A 22,050-nucleotide genomic window follows, 5' to 3' on the forward strand; every position below is an offset into this window, starting at 1 on the left:
CTGGCCTCAAACTTCAAAACAACCAAGTTCCAAAAATAGCCCCGGAGCTCTTAATCATTCTGCAGACTCTTAACTTCTCTGATACTCCGCTCACAGGGCACAGGACACATATCAGCCCCAACCCAGTCATGCTCTAAGTACCAAAGACATCTCATGCGCTCTTAGGCTAGATTCACATAAGCATTACGCATCTGATTTTTAGCTCTTTGCAGCCCACTTCTTCATCATCTTCTCATGTTTACTCGAACCATGAGAAACCCCAATTAATCGAAGTTTTCCGTGTTTAAAAACCCAGCTAAAGAGTAGACTCTGGGGTTAAAAAGCCAAGATGCTGTGGTTTCCAACATGAAAAAGAACATCCCAAGACTACATTTTCTGTGCAGTAATATTTTATTTCAACTATACATGCCGTGTTAAAAAAATCAACGAAAAATATCATGAAACAAAGACCATCATTATTATTTACACATTCACAGTACAACTTTACAACATATCTACACGCTCAAATACTCTGGAGAACATATATACAGCTGGCCTTGCATCGCCATGTTGCACAGTATTTAAATCAAAAGTACATGTTGACAAAATCTGGTTCATCTGCACTTACACGGAGCTCAGACTGAAATATAAAGGCTTCAATTGAGATTGCAACAGAAAGACCCAGTTCATATTGCAATGTACAAGGCAGTTGAGCACAACCGGTATGCGACGATATCGTGTGTATGCGTGTGTGTTTGCGTGTGTGTCTGCGTATAAAAGAGAGCCCAAACACTGGTTAGATGACTGGCAGAAAGTCTTTACATACAATCATCACTTGTAAACAAAATGTGGCTTTGGGCTCAAACAGGCAACTGACACTCAGAAGGATTACAGATATCGCCCAAATTATGTACCCATCGCTAAGAGAAACCGCCCCTCGGTCGTCCCGTCTGGCCATTAGAAACAATCCCTGTCACCGCGCAATCCCGGGGAATTACAGATTCTGCATGACCACTGCCCGTGCCAGTAGACGGCTTTTATGTGAACACTGCGTTAATACGTTGGCTGTGGGCCGGATGTGCCGCGCTGAGCCGTCTGCCAGAGCAGCGAGGTCTAGCCACCCTACATCCCACTGTCATGAAAAATACATTCACTGCATGGCACCTTTACGTGGTAGATTAACACCCTTCTTTTCAACACCGGGCAGAAAAGAAGAAAATCAATTCATGCCCAAAATAAACGTTTTTTTGACTTCTCTCTTCTGTATGACTTGCATTCTCGAGCGGAATGTTTGTCAGATAATTTGTTTTCCACCTCATCTCAGTTTAGGATTAGGTAGTGATGTATCAACACACGTCTTGCTGAATTTCAAACAAATTGCTTATAAAAAAAATTGTTTATATAGTATATGACAATAAGATACTGAGGACCAATTGACATTGCCAATATTATATACTGTAGTAGATCATTTGTTGAATAAGGCACACAATGCACAGATTCAGGTTCACTTTGCCTAAAAATATTTATACTCCTATTTATAAGTATGTACAGGATCTTGTCATTCCCAGCATGACTCATTAGGACACATTGGTAAATGTTGTGTTGATTGTACACTGGCCACTTGCAGGGAAACTGCACAGGGAGCACGGGCTGCAGAACCAGCATGACACATGACAGAGCTGTTACATCCAAGTATTGTTCTAAGGTCAGTTTAATATACCTTTTTTTTTTATAGGATTAATGCAGGAAGAATTCAACACAAGTCTAGTTTTGTGTTTACAAAAAGCTGCTATTAGGGGACACACTAGTTTGACAGGGGACAACTGCCCTGAAACTTTGAAGTCATATACATGGGCTAATCCATTGGTGCTGCTTTAATTTCACATGGGAAATGTCTTAAAGGAAAACAGTAGAACATTATCAAGGCAAACCATTTTGTTCAAAATTTATTTATACTAGGAGATGAGAAATGTACTGTGTTTTCTTAATACCATTGCTACATAAAGAAAGGAGTCTCTTGAGCCACCAGTATAATTCCTATAAAGGGGCAGCAGAGGTAAGGGGAGGTTTCAGTCCTGGAGAGAGGCGTTTCCCCCCCCCCCATGTATCTATCCACTCATATCTAACAGTGCATTTGATTGGTGCGTGCGCAACTTAATCTGCAAGTCTCGGCCTCTGCCTGCACTATGACACATACACGCACACACACAGGCACACCCAAGTCAAGAGACATCCCAGTCTAGGGAGGGAAAAAACAATGCATCAGAGACCATCGCACGACAGGCAGCTTTATCTAAAACCAATAGCAGCAAATGTACTTAGTAACATGTCCCAGTGAGTTACAGAGAGTCCCTGTCCCAGCAGATACCCAGACTGACACAACCTAACCTCACCCATTACCAAACACACTGCCCTTCTACTGACTGGAGGGCCACACTCAAGTTAATACACAGAGAAATGTGGTTTAGGCTAGGTTTAGATGGGTTTAAAATGAGACCAAATAAGAGATAATCTTGATGTTGAAAATGGGCGACAGTGACTTAGGTCTTAGACAGGTCTTAAGGTGCATCATATGGCGTGTGGCACCACTCTTGATTACCAGGTGCGAGGGCCTAAAATGTGCCGCCTTTACACCGAGCTGCTTTCCAACCAACACACACACACACACACACACACGTAAACACAATCATTTACACTCTTAACTGTTTCCCTGTTAGCGTCCTGCCAGATTCAGCTGTTCGTGGTCACACGTATCTCAAGCAACATGCATACTATGATTTTTGAGTTTCCTCTCCTTTCCTTTCCTCTCCTCTCCCCCCCCCAGCCATCTTACTGACACAGGCATTTCTCTCCTCTCTGTTCAGTTCACATTAGTGGGAAGACAGTGCTCAAAGGCAGTGACAAATGAGACCCATTCTTCAAGTATTCCACTGGGTTGGACCTGGTACCACACACACAGACTGCGTAATGGCCCTCGCCGGTGTCGTAAACCTCGTACCCAACACGGGAACAGGCTACACACGAGCCCAGATACAGCGGGGAGCAGCAGGTTCCCTACTGTCCACTGTTCGTAGGCCGGGCTACCAAGACGAGGGAGGGAGATGGAGACTTAGGGAGCGATCAAGCCCCAAGGAGTATCTTTGGCCACATGTGTGATATTCCCTTTTTTGTGTGAGTGAATGTGCATATCATTCAAAGGGGGAACACACCTCAACACACAAACACACACTAGGCCCTACCCCGTCCTTAGGCCCCCTAGGCCTCAGGGCTCCAAACTCAACAGTCAAGTCCTAGAGCTCACAAGAACTCACAAGTGTCCATGCTCGTTTAATAGCTGTACTTATTGACCACTCTCATCTGTGAAGTCTGTGGTGAAAACCCATTGGGTTTAGGGGGCACGTCCGGCTTTAATGATGGGGTCCGTTTCAACCCCGTGCGGGGGAGTGAGCCATGCCCACTGTAGCTGCTCTGTCGGGATACAGAGGGGGGGTGGGGCGAGTGCATTCCTGCCCCCATCGCTCCGCCATGGGAGTCCAGTCTGGAGGGGGGTGTTGGGGGCATGTAACCCCCTCTGTTCATACTGTGTTGGCGAGACACAGACACCCCCATGGTTACCCCATTTGGTGAGGTGGAGAGGGAGTGCCTTTGGGAGGCACTCCGGTGGAGGTGGTACCCCCCTCTCTGCCTCTCCAGGGTGCCCCCCATGCTCAGGCTGCCCGTCGGTGTGGTGGGCGTGGTGGGCATGGGCACGTCTACCCTCTTGGTGGGGCTGTGCCGGGGCAGGGACGAGGAGGGAGAGTACAGGGAGGCCTCTCGGCTGGGCACCTTGGGGGGCATTTCAGTCAGGGCCTCCATGGGCTCCAGCATGAGGTGCTGCCTCGGGCGCGGCCCTGATCCCTCCTGAAGGATGGCCTTGGGGTTGGCTCCAGAGTCGTTGAGGTGTTTCAAAAGGTCATTCAAGGTGTTCCGGGCATCCACAGACCTCTTTTGGTCCTTCCTACTTCCCTTAGAGTCCGTGTTCTTCAGTTTCTTTTCCGAGGAACGTGGCAGTGTATCATCTCCAATGTCAAGGTGAGTGAGGTCATGTGTGGCGTTGGGTAGGACAACGGCGCTGGGGATGTGGGAGTGTCCCAGGGCGAGGTGAGGGTGGTGGGAGTTGGAGTGAGGAGGAGGAGGCGAGGAAGGGAGGTACTGAGGGCTCTTGGCTGACGTGTTGGACTCTTTGCGGGAGCCGCTGACCTTCCCGTGACCCCTCTCCCACTGGTTTTTGATGGGCTGTAGGCCTTTCTGCTGCAGGACGGGGGTGGACTCAGGCGTAGGCAGGGCAGCCAGCTCAGGGGGCTGACAGCCGTCCCGCAGGATCATGGTCTTGGTGTCACCGTTGGGTGTGTTCAAGTCCTTGCCATTGCTCAGCAGATTGGTGTACAGCTTGGGAGAGTCGATGCTGGGCTGGTACTCCTACGAACATGAGAATAAAATCAATTAAATTCAGTTTCACATTCTGTTCCATATCACAATGAAGAGTGAGAGCTGCTCTGATGGCTGTACCTTCACTGGGCTGTCAAAGAGGCCGTTGAGCTTGGCAAAGCTTCCAGTGGAGTCTGAGCAGGACGGGGCGGACTCCGCGTCCTTGTGGACATGTCTCGGTTTGCGCAGGAAGGAGTCTCGGTAGCAGAAGACCACCAGGCCGGCGAGCAGAGCACCCAGGAGGAAAGCAGCGAACACACAGGTGATGAGGATGTTCATGTGGACCATCTGGTTGGCCTCACCTGCCTGGATCTCCCACACGCCTACAAAAGAACGGGGGATTGGTTAACCCCCTGATGCAACCAGAGTGCTCTGTGTAGCACGCCTCCCCACCCAACAGCAGAAGTGTGCATGTTTGCGTGTGAACTCAACCATGCATGAGTTTCTGCCTTTACCCCCCCCCCCAAAAGGTAGCCTGTCAACCAAATCCAAAATTCCATATGCACTGACAGATTCTTATTCATCTAAGCCCAGATGAAGAAGAAACATGGTGAAAATTGGCAGAAGCTGTTAGGTACCCACATCCAGTTCACCATCTATGAGAAGTAGTGCTATGTTAGTTGAGAAGGGAAGACTTGAAGTGTTGCCTTGTTCCATTTTCCACTAGAGGCTTTTTTCATGCATTTAACCAGTAAAAGGGGTTAGGAGTGCACTCCTATCTGGGACGGACAACCAAATCATTTCCCAAAAGAGATCAACCAGCAGGAAGCTGGTTGGAGGAAAGAGGCACGATGTTCGCCTTGCAGGTGTTGAGACACCTGCAGCTCTACTGGAGGTTTGTTAGTAACCACAGACATTGGAAGAGTTAGTCATCCATAGTGCAGTCGCTGTAGAGATGTGGTGCAGCAGGGCCGGCCAATGATTTACCACCCAGGGTAAACTGTTACCAAAGCCAGGGTTATAAGATCTATACTGGCAGAGACAGACGCTAGGGCCAAAGAAAAGAAGCTAAAGAAAGAATACAAGAATACTAAGTGGAGGGTTTAATGATTAGAAAACTGGAAAAAAAAAATAAGTTGAAAGAAAGAAAGAAAGCAAAAATAATTTTCACCAAGTAAAAGAAAAAAAAATGTTAATATGAAAGTATAAGATGCACAGGAACATAAATTGCGAATGAAAATATGAATTCTTCTAGAAAAAGTAAGAGAAAGAAAATTAAAGTCTGCCATGTTATCTGATGGAAACCCTAAATAGCTGCCATTGTGTTTGCACGTGTGCGTGCGTACGTGTGCGTTTGCCTATGTGTTCGCATGTGTGCATTTGCATTTGTGTGCCGTATTGTGAGTTGCTGGCAGCTATCAGATAGGGCTCCATGCAGCATGCTGGCTGCCTCCCTGCGGGCCTTACCCTCTTGGCCCCCTGGGAGAGAGTCTAAAGAATGGGAGGTGGCTGGGTCATCCTGCAGCACAAAGCCTGAGCCGTAGAGCTCTGGATCAGGCCCAGAGCCGGGGCTCTGAGTGGGTATGAGTACTGGGGGGTGTATGGGCCCACTGGGCTGGCCAGTGACTGGTGCTGATGAAAACTCCATGTCTGTGGTGACAAACAAATTGTTAACAAACGGTGCAGACATGTGGGTAAAGCATACTGTTATCATCCCAGTTAGTAGGCATGGGGCAATGGGTACTTTTTTGGGGTTAGTGTCTGAAAACATAATAGGTCTTCATGAATGTTGCTTAGACATCAACAAGTTGTTATCACAATTAACGTTTAGCAAGAATTTGATATTCAGAGATCAATGCAAGGAAATTGTATTTTGCTCAGACAATTTGGAAGGGGGAAAAAGGAGCAGATCTTGAAAGAGGAGTCGGTACACAACAGTAATGATGCCAGAAGATGGTGAGATCGGGTGGGCATGCAAGAGGGAGGAAGGAAGGGATCAGGAAGTCATGAGTGACAAAGAGGAAGTGAAATCTGTGCTGAGAAAGAGCACTGATGTCGCCTGGTGGAGCTGTTGCCGGCGACGATGAAAATGATGCAGGTGACAAGTGTTCAGGAGGAGTTTTGTTACGGAAGACGAATGAGCGGTGGCAGTGGTAGAAAGACAGGGTTGGAGATGCTGAACTCAAGGAAAGAAACCATTTGAGTAAAAGATCAAACTAACCAGAGGTAGGGTCGCCAAATGATTTGTAATCTGGCGCTGATGTAGTAGCCAAAAACGCTAAAAGAATTAAAAGGACAAGAAATCAGTATAACGGAATTCAGAAGTAAAAAATAAAAAAAATAAAAAAATTACCTAAGAGACACTAAGAGTGCAGTTTAATTAGCTTAACAATAATAAAAGCACTCGCTAGCAGTGTCCTTCTCTCCAGCTCTGTACACTGGAGTCACTGGAGGCCCTCTGGTGCTGATCAATACTGTACTGAGGTTCAGCTTGGGCCATGTTCAGTTGGTACAAACGGAGGGACCGAGGATCCAAACTAAAGTCCGTAAAGGGCACATTGACTGGTCATCAGACATCATAAGACCTCTACCATTTGCACCAGCTGAACATGCCCCATAATTGTACATGTCCATGTTTCTGCCTGGCAGGCGGCATTAGTTACAGGTGGCCATGTACCGTATGTAGATGTGTGTGTTAATACTGCACATAGAGTCATGTAGGGGCAAGTTACTGGAGTGGTTACTGGTGTGAGTGTGCAGGCTCATGGTGTGTGTGGAGATGGGTTTGTGTTTCATCTGTGTACATGTGTGTATGTCTTTTGTGTGTCTGTGTGTTATGTGTGTGTGTGTGTGTGAAGATAGATGGCATGACATGGAGGTGAGCCTTACCGTGACAGTCTCCCAGATGGGCAGTGTTTCCAAACTCAATGTCCTGCTCATATCCAGTCCTGAGAGAGAGAGAGATAGAGAGGGGGAGAGAGAGAGAGAGAGACAACACAGAGATAGAGATTAAGGATACAAGTTGCAAAACAATTTCCTGCCATCGCGTTTACTCATCTATAATGTTTGCACTCTTTATTGCAACTGATGATAACTCTGGAGCCGGGGCTTGTACTCACAAAACACCGGGCTGTATCCGGTCACAGGCTCCATGAGTCTTCCAGCCACAGTAAGGATCCCTCGATGCTATGCAGGACCTGGGGCCACACACACACACACACACACACAAAAACACACGCCATCACAACAGCAGGTTTAATCATTCTGTGAGGTACGCCATTAACATTTGTGACTGACTGAACATTAACCACTAGTCATAAGGTGAGGGTATTATCATTCCCTTTATGATATTCGCTGAAAAACAAAACAATAAAGTCACAAACCTATGACCGCACACGGCACAGATTAACCTCCAACGTGTTTATTTTGCGTGTCACTCACTTGTGGCAGGAGGAATGGCGTTCGCAGCGGCTCAGCGGAATGCGGATGACACAGCTGGAGAAGGCGACGTACAGACTGTGCGTGTCTTTGTCCACGTGCAGCGAGAGGACGCGCTTGTCATCCTCGCGGCTAGACAGGCACCTGCAAAGGAAAAGAGAAAGAGGCCGGGAGAGAGAGAGAGAGAGAGAAACCTGATCAGAGTTTTATCAGATAAGTCTGTCTACTGTTTCAGTCTCAGTAGATCTAATCAGATGTGAGGTGGAGAGATCACAAAAAGCTTTTTCACAGTTTAACGGGATTGTAACCTCTGGCACGCGCGGACACGCACATACGCATCCGCACACACGAGCGCAAACACAATCACGCCAACACACACACACACACACACACACACACACACACACATACACACACAGAAAGCAGACAGACCGCCATCTGTGCCAGGAAGTAACGCTCTGCTCCGAGTTAAAAGCTGCTGACTCCTCAGCCAGAACAGAGAAGGGAGAGAGAAAAAGAGAATAGAGGCAGAGAGAGAGAGAGAGAGAGAAGAAAGCGGATGTTTCCCTACTTGGCCCGGTTGAAGACGTCTATCTCCTCCAGAAGCAGGCTGTCGTTGAGGGACAGGGACGAGGTCTTGGCCAAAACCTTGAGGACCACGCCGGCCTCAGAGCCGATGAACACCACGGTGTAGTTGCTGTAGGGCCCCGCGCCGTTGTCCACCGCCAGCGCCGTCAGCCTGTACCTTCACACACAGCAGAGAGGCGCGGGTTAGTCGCAGCAGATGTTATTCCATGAATGAATGAATAAATAAATCACCGCGGCCCTTGGGCTACTAAAGGTCACACGGTTATTTTACTTTTTGCATCTTACATCAACATCTTGACTATTTCCAGGTACAGTAGGCATTCCAAATGTTTGAATATTGATACGCCCATATGCTTGATTATGCATGATTAAATTTGCGGGCCTAATTCGCTTCTCCGTTTACCTGACGCGTGTCTTTGTGAACCACGGCTCGTCCCCGATGGAAGGCACAGCCGTGTCCATGAGGGGGTGGGACTTGATGAACTGCAGGGTGTCGTCGGGGAACTCGATGGAGCTCTTATAGGACTCAGCTGGACCGTGACCCGCACAGCACCCGGGCCTGGGACAGAGGACACACACACACACACACACACAGGGCAAAAGGTCAAAGAGCAGCCTGTACTATCACCCACTGGGGAGTGATAAAGCGTATTGAAATGGATGAAAGAGAGGGAGGGGGGGGGGGGGGGGGAGCAGGTGCTTATTAGGATCACAAAAAGACCCCAAATGGAAACATAAAATATACATATGCATGGTTATCCTCCATCAATCATTTACTGGGGTAATGAGGTGCTTCGTGGACTTTGTGCTTTGGACGCAGGGCAGGGCAACAAACGTATGTGCTGACTGTAAACAGGTTAAATATGCAACGCGTCTAATTATGCCAGATTAATTATTTAATCATCAGCAGATGGTGAATGTGTGTGCTGGGTCAGAGCTAATAACCAGGTCCCTCTCTGGTGAAAAAGATTTGATTTCACTGGGATTAACCTGGATATGGAAGGGTTAAGAAAAGGGCAAAATGACAGGTGGTAAACAGATGCCGTGTCAAGTGCCACCTAAGTTGGTCCAAGAAAAGCCGTGTTTAAAGTCCCCATGAAATGAACTCCCATTAGCTTTACTTCCTGGAAAACAGAGTATCTTTCATGGTGACTTCATGCTGCACTAGTAGGCATAAAAATATAAACTTCTAACCAATAAAACCATCAGATTTTTTAACAATCCCGCCCCTCCCATCAAATGAAACTGCCTTTCCCTCCTTGACTCATATTCCATTGGTTTAGACTTTTGAATGATCCCTCACTGTGTTATGTCCCGCCCCAGCATCAGGAAACACGAAATGCATCAAATCAAGGAAGCAAAGATGCCATTTTAAGATAAAAAGAAGCTCTTTTTCAATATTGCTTTTTTTGCTCTGCTACTTTGGCTCTGGACGTCTTGGAAGTTTTCGGACGGGAGACAGCAACGCAAAAGTTAAATCCTTACCGGGGCTTCGGCAGCTTCTCCTCTGGGAACGGGGTCCACACAGAGTCGGGGGTCTTCTGCTCCTTGAATCGGCCCCGGAATACTTTCTCTATGTCGGCCATGGAGAAGGCGCACACTGCAGAGCCTGGGATACTGTGGAGAAAGGAGCATCACAATGCAATGTTTACATCTGACGTCAATGCTTGATGTCTATCTAAATTTTGTATTTCCGTCTCCAGGAGTGGTTCACTTTAAACTGACAGCTGTCGCGGCTCACCTGTTCATCTGCGTGGTGAAAACACCGACCACGGAGGGGACCCCGTTGATGTCGATGATGTCAGTGACAGACTGAAGCACGTCAAAGTAGAAGAAAGACTCCCCCGGGACCGAGCAGTTCAGCCTCGCCTTCACGAATGACGTCCAGTGCTTCTCGAGCACGCGCTGAGACCCGCCGACGTCATTCTTACAGATCCGCGCCACGCGAGAATACACAGCCTGCGAGGAGCGGGCGGGTTGAGAGAGGACAGGGGGGAAGGGTGGAGGGTGGAGGGAGGCAGAAGAAGAGGAAGAGGAAGGCAGCGGAGTGAACGTCACTAAAACACTTCAACATTCTGAATAATGCATCTCTCCATCCTGTAGCAACTCGGCACACACGAATTAAAACTTACACACACACACTCTCATCTTCAACTTTGTACTTTGAGTTTGTACACCCTGATTGGAGCAAACATAAAAAAAAAAAAAAAAACGAACACGCCCGACGGCCTTGACTGGCTTTATCCAGCGCCGTGCGAGCGTGTTTGTGTGTTTGATTGCACATGTTACCGAGGCTTCGGGTATAAATGAAGCGTGTGAAGCAGTTGGCTAAGACCGTTTTAATAATTCATCAGTGCAAACCTCCATCAGAGGCCAGGTGTCACCCCCAGCATTAGTAGGGTTGAAATATTTATTAGCTGGTGGCTGATGGAGGATGCCGGCTTCCTGTAGCTTGGCCGGAGCAGCTATTCTCTGGATGAGGCATGGTCAAATCTGAAGTTGGCCCCAGACATAGAACATCCTAATGCCTTCTGTGTGTGTGTGTGTGTGTGTGTGTGTGTGTGTGTGCTAAGAGACAGACAGACAGAGCACACACTCCCTGGGAGACAAATCCTATCACTGTGTAATAACTTTACACTAGTAAAACATTCCCAGCAAACACTGCCTGTTGAATTTTCTCATGTATTCTAATGTGGTTTACAGAAGTCGCCTGGTTGGGTCCTATTACCATTGGAGACCTCTGTGCTAAAATTGCATGCACCCAGGGAAATGTGGGCCTTCTTTGGATAAAGGCCTACACATCTGTGTGGAATACGTAATGCATTATAAACGGCAGGTGGACTGTCTTACCTTGCCCAGATTGTTGTGCTCCACTGCGATTTCTCGGTAGAAAAAGTACACATAATTCCCGTACTCCGCTGCATGCAGGAAATGAGGTTCTGAGAGAGAGACACAGGGAGAGTTGAAGTGTATTTTTGCACCGTCACCACCACTGTGCACGCTGAATATTTCAGGGATTTGTACAAGGCTGTATATGACTGGGAGTGACCTAGATTGCCTGGGAGAGAACAGGCCATATTCCCAGGGAGCTTGGCCAGTGAGGAGAGCGCTCCATCACTCCAAAAACAGCTCCGACAGCCACATACATGAACCATGCACGAGCACCATGGGCATGTAGTTAGCTGACGTGTGTGTCTCCAGGACGGCAGAGAGAGAGAGAGAGAGAGAGAGAGAGAGAGAGAGAGAGAGAGAGAGAGAGAGAGAGAGAGAGAGAGAGAGAGAGAATTGGGTTGGTTTAATGCGGAGAGTCATTTGTTTACCTTTCAGCCATTTGGAGTCATATTTGATGGTCCTCAGGGCCGATCCGTCACCCATGCTGCGGTAGATGACAGAGTCGCTGGCCTGGAAGTCTGCTACTGTGGCGGAGTACAGCTTCCCGTCTGAAACAAGAGGAGAAGCACGGTCACCGCAAACTCAGCTACACCGCTATTCGGCAGCTGCTCCGTTATTTCTATTTCTTTGCAAGGCTTAATTGGCTGAGTTGTTATCACTGCAGGCTCAGTTGTACTGTGGCAAAGACGCCGAGGTGATAATGAGGTTGTAAGCAGGAATACATTAGTTGTTCTTGCAAGTTTGTGTGTGTGTGTGTGTGTGTGTGTGTGTGTGCGTGCATGTGTGTATTTGACCACCTTACCAGCGAAAAGGGCAACGTTGGTTTGCTTGGAGTCAAATGGACACCGAGCCAATCCATTGATCTCCTCCCCATCAAACTCCAGGTTATCCAGCTGAAAGGAACGCAACAAACACCCACATTAAAAGAGATAGATATAGGGAAATTGGGGAAACATTACACAAACACACACACGCAAATTAGTCAAACTAGTCCAGTCAAATGTATTTAGAAAGTGATTTAAATAAACAAAGCATTTAAAAGTGTGTGTGTGTGCGTGCCTGTGTGTGCTCATCTGCACATGAAAAAGTGTGAGTTGATACGAAAGCAGCAGGGCGGGGCGGGGACGGGCTCTGGATACTCACCCTGTAGTATCTGCACATGGGGTTGAAGCCATTGGTCCCGCAGATGAAGACCAGGTCGTCATTTCTGGGAACCAGCACTTTGATGAAGTTGTGGCACTCGTCCTGAAAACACGACACAGAAAGATATGTTGACGGGCCGCCAGCCTTCACTCCTCACAGCTCTATCGGTGCGGTGGGATATGCGAGAGAGGAGTGCGAGGTGAATGACTTTTATACTTACTCTGTGTTTTCCCTTGACGGCACACATCTCCCTGTCCGCTTGGCCCGATCGCCATGTTAGCTTCTGTAAATAGCAACACATAGCATTAGGCACAAGCACTACACACACTCACACACACACACAGGCACACATACACACACACAGAGAGTCGTTTCCACTCTCATTTTACAACCTGTCCAGTGTGTGATGAATGGCTGAGCATTTTCTATGGAGCCCTTTTAGTGTTTGTGGGTTGAGAGAGCAGCTCCTGGCGAGAATCTTACCCGGTAAGGAATGATCTCATTCCTGTAGGATTCTCTCAGAGTCACTAGGTACACCTGGTCTCTGTGGGCAGACACAACAAACACACGGCTCAGTGACGCCAACGCCAGCAGCACAGCACAACCCAGCGCAGCCAAGCATTAGCTTATATGAAATACAACAATTCATTAAAATGTTCTGCGATTAATTGAAGGCAAACTGGTTATTGCAGGGTTAACGCACAGTGAAATCTGAAATGTTGCGGCTGTTGCGTAAAAACTTGAGATATCCTTTTTCAGTGTCAACTTAATTTTACACTGACAACCACTCATTTTTTTAAATTACACGCTGGGTTTTGAAATCCATAAGCCCAACGGTGATGAAATTTTGAGAACCACGTTTTACTTCAGCTTCAGCAAAAACATAAGAATACTCCAAGTTGGCATTAGCCAGTTGTCAAGTTTCACCTGACAACAGTGATGCATGTGGTGGTGATTACATTGGCTCCAGTGGTGTGAGTTTTATACTGTAGATGTCCGGGTGATTTCCTGCTACAATATTAGTGCTGGCGGTCAGATTAATCCCAGCGCCAATAAATTCCAAAAAAGACATGTAAAGATGCCAAGAAATCCCTGACAGAGCATCAGGCTGGGATGATAGACGTCATCCCCGGATCAATACTGGCCATATACATCAGTCGCGGGCCTAGAAGCCACAGATCCAATAACACTAAGAGCTTTTTTTTCCCCTTACGCCACTGTTTACCTGCCAAGGAATGAGTGAGTGTATCGGCGTTGGGGATGTGTGAGAGAGAGAAACAGGGAGACGGTGTGTATGTGTATGTGTATGTGTGTGTGTGTGTTGGGTTTACCTGCCAGCGATGAACAGAGTGTCCTGTATCCTGGTCATCAACTGAAAGTCAAGGCGATGCTGCGACTCGTTGCCAGAGGGCCTGCCTCTGAACACGGGGTACTGCCGCGCATCTGGAAAGACATCACATACACACACACTGTTACTGGGAAACTCAGATTATATATATATATACTGTAAACACAAAACACAAATTGCCGCTTTATTGCTTTACATTACATTTACTACAACTACCATTACTATTATTAGTAGTAGTAATCATAGTAAGACACACATGCACACGCTCTCAGAAACATAGACCGTGCTCACACACACTTCTTGCTGCATCACATCCTGCACTGATTAGGTATAAATATGCTGTGTACAGCGGCTTTATGGAAATCCTTCAGTAATGACATGAGTGCTACAGTACAAATATCTATATTCTGTGTAATTATATCAGCGTGTCGTGTGTGTCTTTGTGTGTGTCTGTGTGTTAGCTAATGGCTGCCTATGTCAGCACATCTCTCCGTTGTTCTCCAAGTACATTACAGAGAGGAAAATGGAATCCACTTAATGTTACAACTGACCATAGAACAGATTGATTTTATTACCATGGATGTGCCATGCTAGGGTTGCTGACAGGACTAGAAGGAGGGGGCCGCCGCTGCTTTTCTTCACTTCTACGACTATTACGCATAACAAGATAGGCCTCGAAGCGAATTAAAAATTAAGACGTTTATACTGAAATTGCACGGATTGCTGTTGGCTTTTGAAATGAAGTCGCACTAATTGTAATCGCTATCGCTGTTCTCTGCCGAGCTGATTTGTCGGTGCCGTGTGTGTACTCACAGTGTGCATCGACGACATCGAGGGGCGTGTTGTCCTCGGGGAAGCTGACTGCGAGGAGTGTGTGTGAGGCTGTCAGCAGCAGCAGCAGCAGCAGTTCACTGAGCTGAAGCACAGCTCTCTGGCCCATGGCTGCTCACAGACGACACTTCCTGTTTCACACTGATGGAGATGTTACCTGGGAACACACAAACACACGCTTGCGTTGACAGACGTGTGATCACATTCAGTTAAATTACATTCAACCCGTTACGGCAAACCTCGACTTCAGACAGCTACGTGTCCAATCTTGACCCTTGAGATAAAAAAATACCCATTTCCCCAGTGAGTTCTGGCAAAGGTTCCGCTCTCGCAAATGATCACTTCTCCTGTTTTTCTATTCTTGCAGAGACCCTCTACGCTAGTAAAAACACAACACACACACACTCTCCAACAGTTGCCCAGTCCGGCTTATTGCTGACTGAGCGCTCAGTGGCAGAACTTGGCGTTTCCCCTCTACCTCTCCCAGCATCTGCTGTCCGAGGGAAGGTCAGCCAACTGACCGGTAGGGTGTCTCGGTGTGGGTTGGATGCAGCGGAAGTCCGCCCTGTTAGAAACGTGGCAGGCCTGCTGTCTCTGTACATCTGTGCTACGATTGGTCCGTCCCGGGCCAGGCTCAACCCTCATCAGCACATTGCAACTTCATCACCATCGCCAGTGCTGCTTCTGCTCTGACCTTAGCTGACTTCCATTAGCGCTCTGTTGGCTGTTATTGCTCCATTCTTTCCCCGAGGCCAGTGCGCTTTATTGTGGTGCAGTGATTCACTCATCGTTGTGTCATGAGGATCTAGTCGTGTCCAGTTGTTTTGACATAGCATTAATTTTTGTGGATTATAGTTTGCACAGCATCTTATTGTAGACATGATACACCAGCAGCTACATGGGTAATAATTTATTGTGGGAGTGGCAGGAGTTTAGTGTGTATGTGAGTACGTGAAGCAGTGCTTTAGAGACAGGCTGTGTCTGTGCATATTAATGAACGGTGTACAGTCAAATATTTATAAGGCAAACAAATTATTCATGCAGGCAAAGCCTGAACGGATATAAACAATTTACCGGGAGACGTCACACAGGCAGAGGGATGGATTAGCTGGGAGCACACTGGGATACAGACACACAAATGCACATACATAATCACTCTTTCACATGCAGTAATGCAAGGACTGATGCATGCGCACGCACACACACACAAACAGTATTGACACATTTTTCAATTAGCCCCAAAGCACACCTGCTCCAGTTCTGTCTGCGAGCCCTGCCTGCCAAGCCATTAGTGCTCTGATTGATCCACACAGGAAGCATGGCAGATCAGCAGCCAGCAAAGGCAATCTATGGACTTAAGCTGTTGTCATGTGAAAACCTCATAACTCCAGTTTTAGTCATTTCCATGTTTTAACTTTAATTGAAGGATTACATGCTCCTCTGTGGGTTGAGAGAATTCTACGACCATTGGGCTTTTGAAATCCTTTCAAACCACTTTGGATAAACCGTAAAACCCAGGGCCGTCGAGCTAAAAACGAGGCTATTTAACTTAGTTCCTGAAAAGTTAACATTTTGGAGATACAAGGTTTTCACCCGACAGCCATAATATGTATCACATCATCAGCCTTTTAGACTTTGTCAGTGTACATGGGTTTACATAACATACGGATTGACAGCAATGCCTTAAAGCCTACATGCTGATATACATAGAGTAACGGTTTTGCCATTCACCAATAATCCAATTTTGGTCTGAACAGTTATGATGTGTCACTTAGAAGAATGGTAGTGGTGGTGAAATGGAATCAGAGTGATGCCAGGGTGTTTTAGTCATCAACAGTGCGTAATCACAGCTATTCAGCACTCTGCGGGATACTGAGGCCTTTGAAAGAGCAGTGTCATTATGACTGTGGGTAACGCAAGGCCTGGGCAAGTCAGCGCTTCACCTCAATTAGTCCACTTATTAGTGAAATTAGGGGTTTGATGTTTCGACAAGATGGGCAAATTCTATGAACGCAAAAACAGTGCTGTCTCTGTCTGGGACTTCAAACGTCAATGAGGCTGCAGCAGCCACTATACTCTAATTTAGATACAAATGAATCTCTTGCCACAAACGATCCACAGATCTATGCACACTGGCTCACAGATCTATACAGAAGGGCAACTGTCAGCAACTTAATCTAAACGAAAATTGATGATACTGCTTTACAAAGGGAGATAGGGGCGCTCCTTGAAAGCATCACAACTATTTTTTACTACCTGTTCCAGAAGCTCGCACAAAGAAATGTGCTGTGTTAAAACCCTAGCAATAAATTGCCTAGTTTCCAGGAGACGCCGGGGACAGGAATAGACACCAAATGCACAACAATAGAAAAAAGGGGAGCTATGAAAGGTAAATAAACCAAGCACCACATTTCAATTCTATAGTGTTATCATACAGCCTGTGGGTTGTGCTTATAGCCCAGACTTGGCTGTGTTCACAGGTAAATCATCTGCCTGGCTGTCAGAATTTAGAGTCCTACTCTATATCGCTCCCTCTTAAGCGCACACACACACACACACACACACCACTCTTTTTCTGTCATTCTCTCTCACTAAACAATTCAAGAGAAAAACACTCCAACCAGAGGCGGAGGCTCAGCTCCGATCTCCCATGATTCCTTGCATGGTAATAGCCATACTGCGGAGGCGAAGGCTTTCCTCAGAAACTTTAATGCAAAACAGAAACAGAAGACATCCAGAGGTCAGCAATCTAAAATTACTTCTCAATCTCTAGTGAGCCCAGCATGTTTTCTATTGACTATTCTTATGTGCTCTCTGGTTCCTGCCCTCCAGTGTGTGTGTGTATGTGTGTGTGTGCATGCATGTAGGCCTCAACAAGCCTGGAGACGCTGAGCTTGTCACGCAACTCAGTGCCATTCAGCCTTGCTCCACTCTACCTCTGTTATTACAGGCTTTTCAATGTCCTACAATCACGCACTTTCTCTGCTGATGTTGTTGGCTCGGGCCCACGGTGTTAAACATAGGGGAGGGGAGAGGGGGAGGGGGCCTGCCGGATTGCTATTTCTTTTGACTGGTGGGTGCAGGGGCCTGCAGCCCAACTCTGCTAGTTAACGCTGAAGATTAAGTGTTCCAAGCATAGCACGACAAATCAACATATATTCTCCTCGCGGGTGTGCTTTCACTCGAATATGTGCACGGTCCCCCGTCTCTGCCACAACCTCTCATCCATCGCAGCTTCGGATGCCTTTTGCAGGGAAGCCCTACCGGGAGGAATTGGGGCCAATAAAAGGATGGCAAACAACAGTGCTGCGTGAGGTTTCGTAACTTGCGTGTGAATGTGATGGGTGGATGTAATCCCGGCGGAACAATGGCCGCTGCTCCTCGGGGCAGCTTGACTTGTCATCCTGCACCATAGCGAGCTGTAAACTCGCAGCACAGGAAATCAGATAACCCGGGAGTTCAGTTTCAGGCCTTTCACTCATTCACCTCACTTACAGTTGGTGTACGTATGCGTGTGCAAGCAGGCGTGTACCTCTGTCTGTTTCTACTTCCAAAATTGGCTGTGTCCTATAACACGGCTGTCCCAACTCCCGACCGTGGCTCTGAGAAAGTAATCAAGATGCAGCCACACAGGAGAGTGAGTCAGCCAGACGATTAAAGCAGCCGTCCACACAGGCCCAGAAATGATTACTACCGCTTCTCCCACTTCAATAATAACCACTACCCCTAATCACTTGCTATTTACCCAAGGATTACTTCTGAGGGGCTAGGTTGGACTTGTTGCTTCAGAGATTTGGCAGAAGGAGAGGGCTGTGCCACCCTAAACCGAGCCTCCCTCCCTCCTTTCTTCTCTACCTTGGTGAGAGGAGGAGTGAAACAGGAGAAAGGCTGTTCTCAGCAGTAGTTCTGCTATAGTGGAACACAAAGGGGCTGAGCTGCAGGTGTGACCGAGAAACAAAGGGGCTTTGGGCAAGTGAACACAATAGAGCCCCACCCCCGTCAGTGGCCCTGCGTTCAGGGGTTCAGGAGAGCTGCTCTGGGGCTCCTAAAGGGGTTAGGGCTGTTCTGGGGGTGTAACAACCTGTACTGGGGGAGTGGGGAAACGTAGACTCGAACTGCTGCACCAGGGGTCAGATTTTTATTATTCAACCGATTACGGACTGAATAATCAGATTTCTGAACAGCAGTTTAGGGCAACCATCAAGCACAAGGCTGTAAAGGGTTAATGCTGATCATTGAAGGGTTTAACAGCGGTTGTTCCGGGGTTACAGCCGGCTGTAGAGGGGGTTAACGGTGTCGTTCTGGTCGCTGGGCTCTGACCCTGTGGTCAGTGAGGCGGAGTGAGACACACAGGCCAGCTGGGCTGTCAGCTAACCCAGGGCTGGTTCTGATGGCTCACCTGGCCGCAGCCTGGTGCTGCCGCCAGCACCAAGGCTGTAGACTGAATAAGTAGGCCGGGGTTCTCCCTGTCATAGAGCACTAGGTTTTCTGACAAATATGTACGCTCCTCATTTATGTTTTGAAATCAAATTATTTGGTCTTTATTTCTGTAAAAGGGACCACACTAGACAGCCTTGAGACAAATGTTATTGAGATGAATAGCAGTATTAAAAAATATTTGCCACAGGCACACTGAAATGAAATGATTGTACACTTTTGGTTAAAGATGTCTTTTTTATTATTTGAGGCTGGGCACATTATCATAGTCAATAGTAACAACTTTGGGATAAGTCCTTGGGTTGTTATCATTCGCAAAAATTGCACTTATTACTGCATTTATTTTATGTAGACCTATTCCTAAAACTATTACAACTAGCCTACTCCCATATACATTCCTCTTTATCAAATAAACCTGGCAAATACTGACTTTCTTCTCTTCATGCCACGCCTGACATTTCTATAAAACACTAATTAAATCCTTTCATTCACTGGTGATTTTTCAAGTTTTGCGCGACACTTTGCGTGGGGATATTTCGTTCCCTTTTCGCGCACACAATCCACGCGGCAGCCGGGGCTCCAACGCTTGCATTGTCCGGGCTGGGGCGTAAAGGCATTCAAGATCTATCCGTGGTAAATCTTTTCAACCGCTTTTAGTCCACATGTAGGACTGATACAAAAGACAACAAAGACGCGGGGGACAGCGGTGGAGTGACAACGGTGATGGGGCTGCGTTAAATTGCCTCCACCCCACTAATGCATGCACAGGGCTGGGCTTCTGTGGCGCTCTGCCTCCAAAAGGTAATGTGCGCATCCCCGATTCATTGTCGAATATACACTATAATGAAATAGAGAATTCAACGGGACAGAGAGAAATAAGACTGTAACCTTAAGAGAGTGAACAGTCAACAACCCTCAACCCCAACTGCCCGTCCTGTTCGACCTTTATGCTGTAGTGCTGTGTAATGTCAGCACGGTTCGTGAAATCATATGTACCCTAACGCCAAGTTTATTGGCGATTGCCTCTCTGAAGTGAAGCCGAAATCTCAGAAACAAACTTCTAGTTCCTGTCTTGAGCCACTTAACACAATTGGTAACAATCCACGATGAAAAAAACACGGGAGCTTCATTGTGACCAGGAGACGCCAGGGAAACTACGGCCGAATCTCTGTATGCAAGGTCTGATAAAGACCGACACTGGCGGAGGCTCTGATTTTACTGTCCGTCAGTCACCATCGACGCGTACCTTTGTCTAAATTGCATTATCTTATGGAAACTGTGTTTTAAAATTGGTATCTTTTACTTTAAAATCCAAGTATTTGTTTATCTGTCCCTCTGAAGGATCTGATCAAAAAGTCCCTCTCCGGATAGAATGAAAGCCAGTAGCCTAGGATCTATTCTTGTCTTAGATCCAAGGTCCATATCAAGCTACAAAACAAACAGGTTATCCTAAGAATAGAAGGGGGGAAAAACCTACCCAGAAACATTTTACGCACTTTACCAATCATTACAAGGCATCGAGGACACCTACCTTGAGTATCCGAATTCACTCATGAATGGGGCAGTCCGATTGAATGTCGTATTCCTTTGGTAATCCATTTAAGAAAAAACAACGAGCATGTAATATTCCTGTAATTTTATGCTCCATTCGGACCCCACTTCTCCCTCTCTCTTATCCAGTTGCGCACAGATTTTTAACTCCGATGGCCAGATATGTGCATTTTGCCTCTGCCTGCTCTGTCTCCGTCCCCGGGCCCGTGCGCTCTGATGACTGATCTTCAAAGCTCAACCGCGATCACATAGCCCCCTCCCTCATATACCAATACACCAGCCCCCTTCCACTACTATTAACTTTGGAAACCAGAGGGAAAAGACATAAACATTAACGATGCGCTATCCTTACGACGTGATGTATAATCATTGATGTAGTGCTAATAGAAAATAATTAAAAGGTGGGTGAACTGACAAGATGGTGATCATCATAAGGCAAAACACAACCACCAGTATAAACGAAATCAATTATATTTGGCTATAGAAAAGCACTAATTTATGCTTCTTTTTCCTGAAAGACACTGTCCTCACCTAACTTACACCAGTTTGATACTTCTTACCAAGATTCATATTTTGAACTTTATATCATAGATATTTCTGTCAGTCTATAAAGGAGGGTAAACTGTTCCACAAATAAAGAGCTGGGTAAACAATTTAGATGGGTTTTACCCTCCATCTAACCGCCGGGTGGACGCTTCTAAACTGGATATATATTTTTTATCAGTCCCATACAGCCTGAATGAACAGCACATGCGATTGAAGCACAAGTAAAAATAGTGTGGACCTGAACTATTTCTGTCCTGCAACCATCACTTGTGCAGAGCAGCCGAGCGACGTGGTTAGAGGAAATCTTGTTACCCTGCAAAGTCTTTTTGCCTTTCTAGTTTCCCCTCGACTTTCACTGCGTAACGCGGAGCAACAAAGTAAATCCCGTTTTTAGCAGCAAAAGAACTCACCTCATTTGTATCGGTTATTTTGTATCCTTTTTGAGTTGCTGTAATTCCAGAAAAAATATTCTGCGCGTCGTAGTGAATCAACTTCTCTCCGGGCTGGGAGAAAAACAAACTAATGCACGGCAAATGGTGTAATTCGACCCGTGCTAAGTCAATCCATCCAGAGAGAGCGAGCCGCAGCCTACCAATGAGCAGCGCGCTGGCTCCAGTCCCTCCCCCCATCATCCATCTCTCCTCAGTGGGGTTTGGGCTTCTCTGCCTTGCTCTAGCTTTCTTCCTTTCTTTCCTAGAGCCCGAAGAGAAAGAAAAAGCCCCCCCCCCCCCCCCCCCCCCCCCCCCCACTTCTCCTCCTGTGTGACCCCGTATCCCCCCCCCCCCTTCTGTTAAACCCCATCCCCCAACTCTAAGTCAGCAAGAGCGCCTAGTTAAAATCTTTTCAGCTGAGGAGTTGCTTAGTAAAACACATCTTTAGAAATGTTTGGA

General features: G+C 47.0%; 1 protein-coding gene across 2 annotated transcripts; it reads right to left on the reverse strand.

The window, feature by feature from the left end:
* Nucleotides 1-381: 381 nt before the first annotated feature.
* On the reverse strand, nucleotides 382-21,709 carry sema6d (semaphorin 6D). Of its 2 annotated transcripts, none has more exons than XM_071901459.2 (20): nucleotides 21,571-21,709; nucleotides 14,609-14,783; nucleotides 13,779-13,890; nucleotides 12,931-12,991; nucleotides 12,668-12,730; nucleotides 12,448-12,549; nucleotides 12,107-12,197; nucleotides 11,733-11,852; nucleotides 11,263-11,351; nucleotides 10,154-10,371; nucleotides 9,898-10,029; nucleotides 8,816-8,971; nucleotides 8,396-8,569; nucleotides 7,828-7,968; nucleotides 7,506-7,583; nucleotides 7,276-7,334; nucleotides 6,608-6,664; nucleotides 5,854-6,036; nucleotides 4,528-4,769; nucleotides 382-4,437 (listed from the first exon to the last, which is right to left on the reverse strand). In XM_071901459.2, exons 2-20 carry the CDS (start codon nucleotides 14,733-14,735, stop codon nucleotides 3,307-3,309), a joined length of 3,336 nt encoding a protein of 1,111 aa, XP_071757560.1. In that variant the 5' UTR covers nucleotides 14,736-14,783; nucleotides 21,571-21,709; the 3' UTR covers nucleotides 382-3,306. The 2 variants fall into 2 exon arrangements, with proteins under 2 accessions (XP_071757560.1, XP_078142607.1); XM_078286481.1 differs by lacking the exon at nucleotides 21,571-21,709 and adding an exon at nucleotides 20,595-20,802.
* Between the last annotated feature and the right edge of the window lie 341 nt (nucleotides 21,710-22,050).

This window comes from Centroberyx gerrardi, chromosome 1, assembly GCF_048128805.1.
Source record: "Centroberyx gerrardi isolate f3 chromosome 1, fCenGer3.hap1.cur.20231027, whole genome shotgun sequence".
NCBI lineage: Eukaryota > Metazoa > Chordata > Actinopteri > Beryciformes > Berycidae > Centroberyx > Centroberyx gerrardi.

What these genes read in the sequence shown, in the direction of transcription:
- sema6d (XM_071901459.2), bottom strand. Translation starts at nt 14,735, where the DNA reads ATGGGCCAGAGAGCTGTGCTTCAGCTCAGTGAACTGCTGCTGCTGCTG. An exon ending in CCGTCAAGGGAAAACACAGA is followed by an intron (nt 12,550 to 12,667) that starts GTAAGTATAAAA and finishes TCGTGTTTTCAG; the next exon opens with GACGAGTGCCACAACTTCAT. An exon ending in TTCACAAAGACACGCGTCAG is followed by an intron (nt 8,570 to 8,815) that starts GTAAACGGAGAA and finishes CTGTGTGTGAAG; the next exon opens with GTACAGGCTGACGGCGCTGG.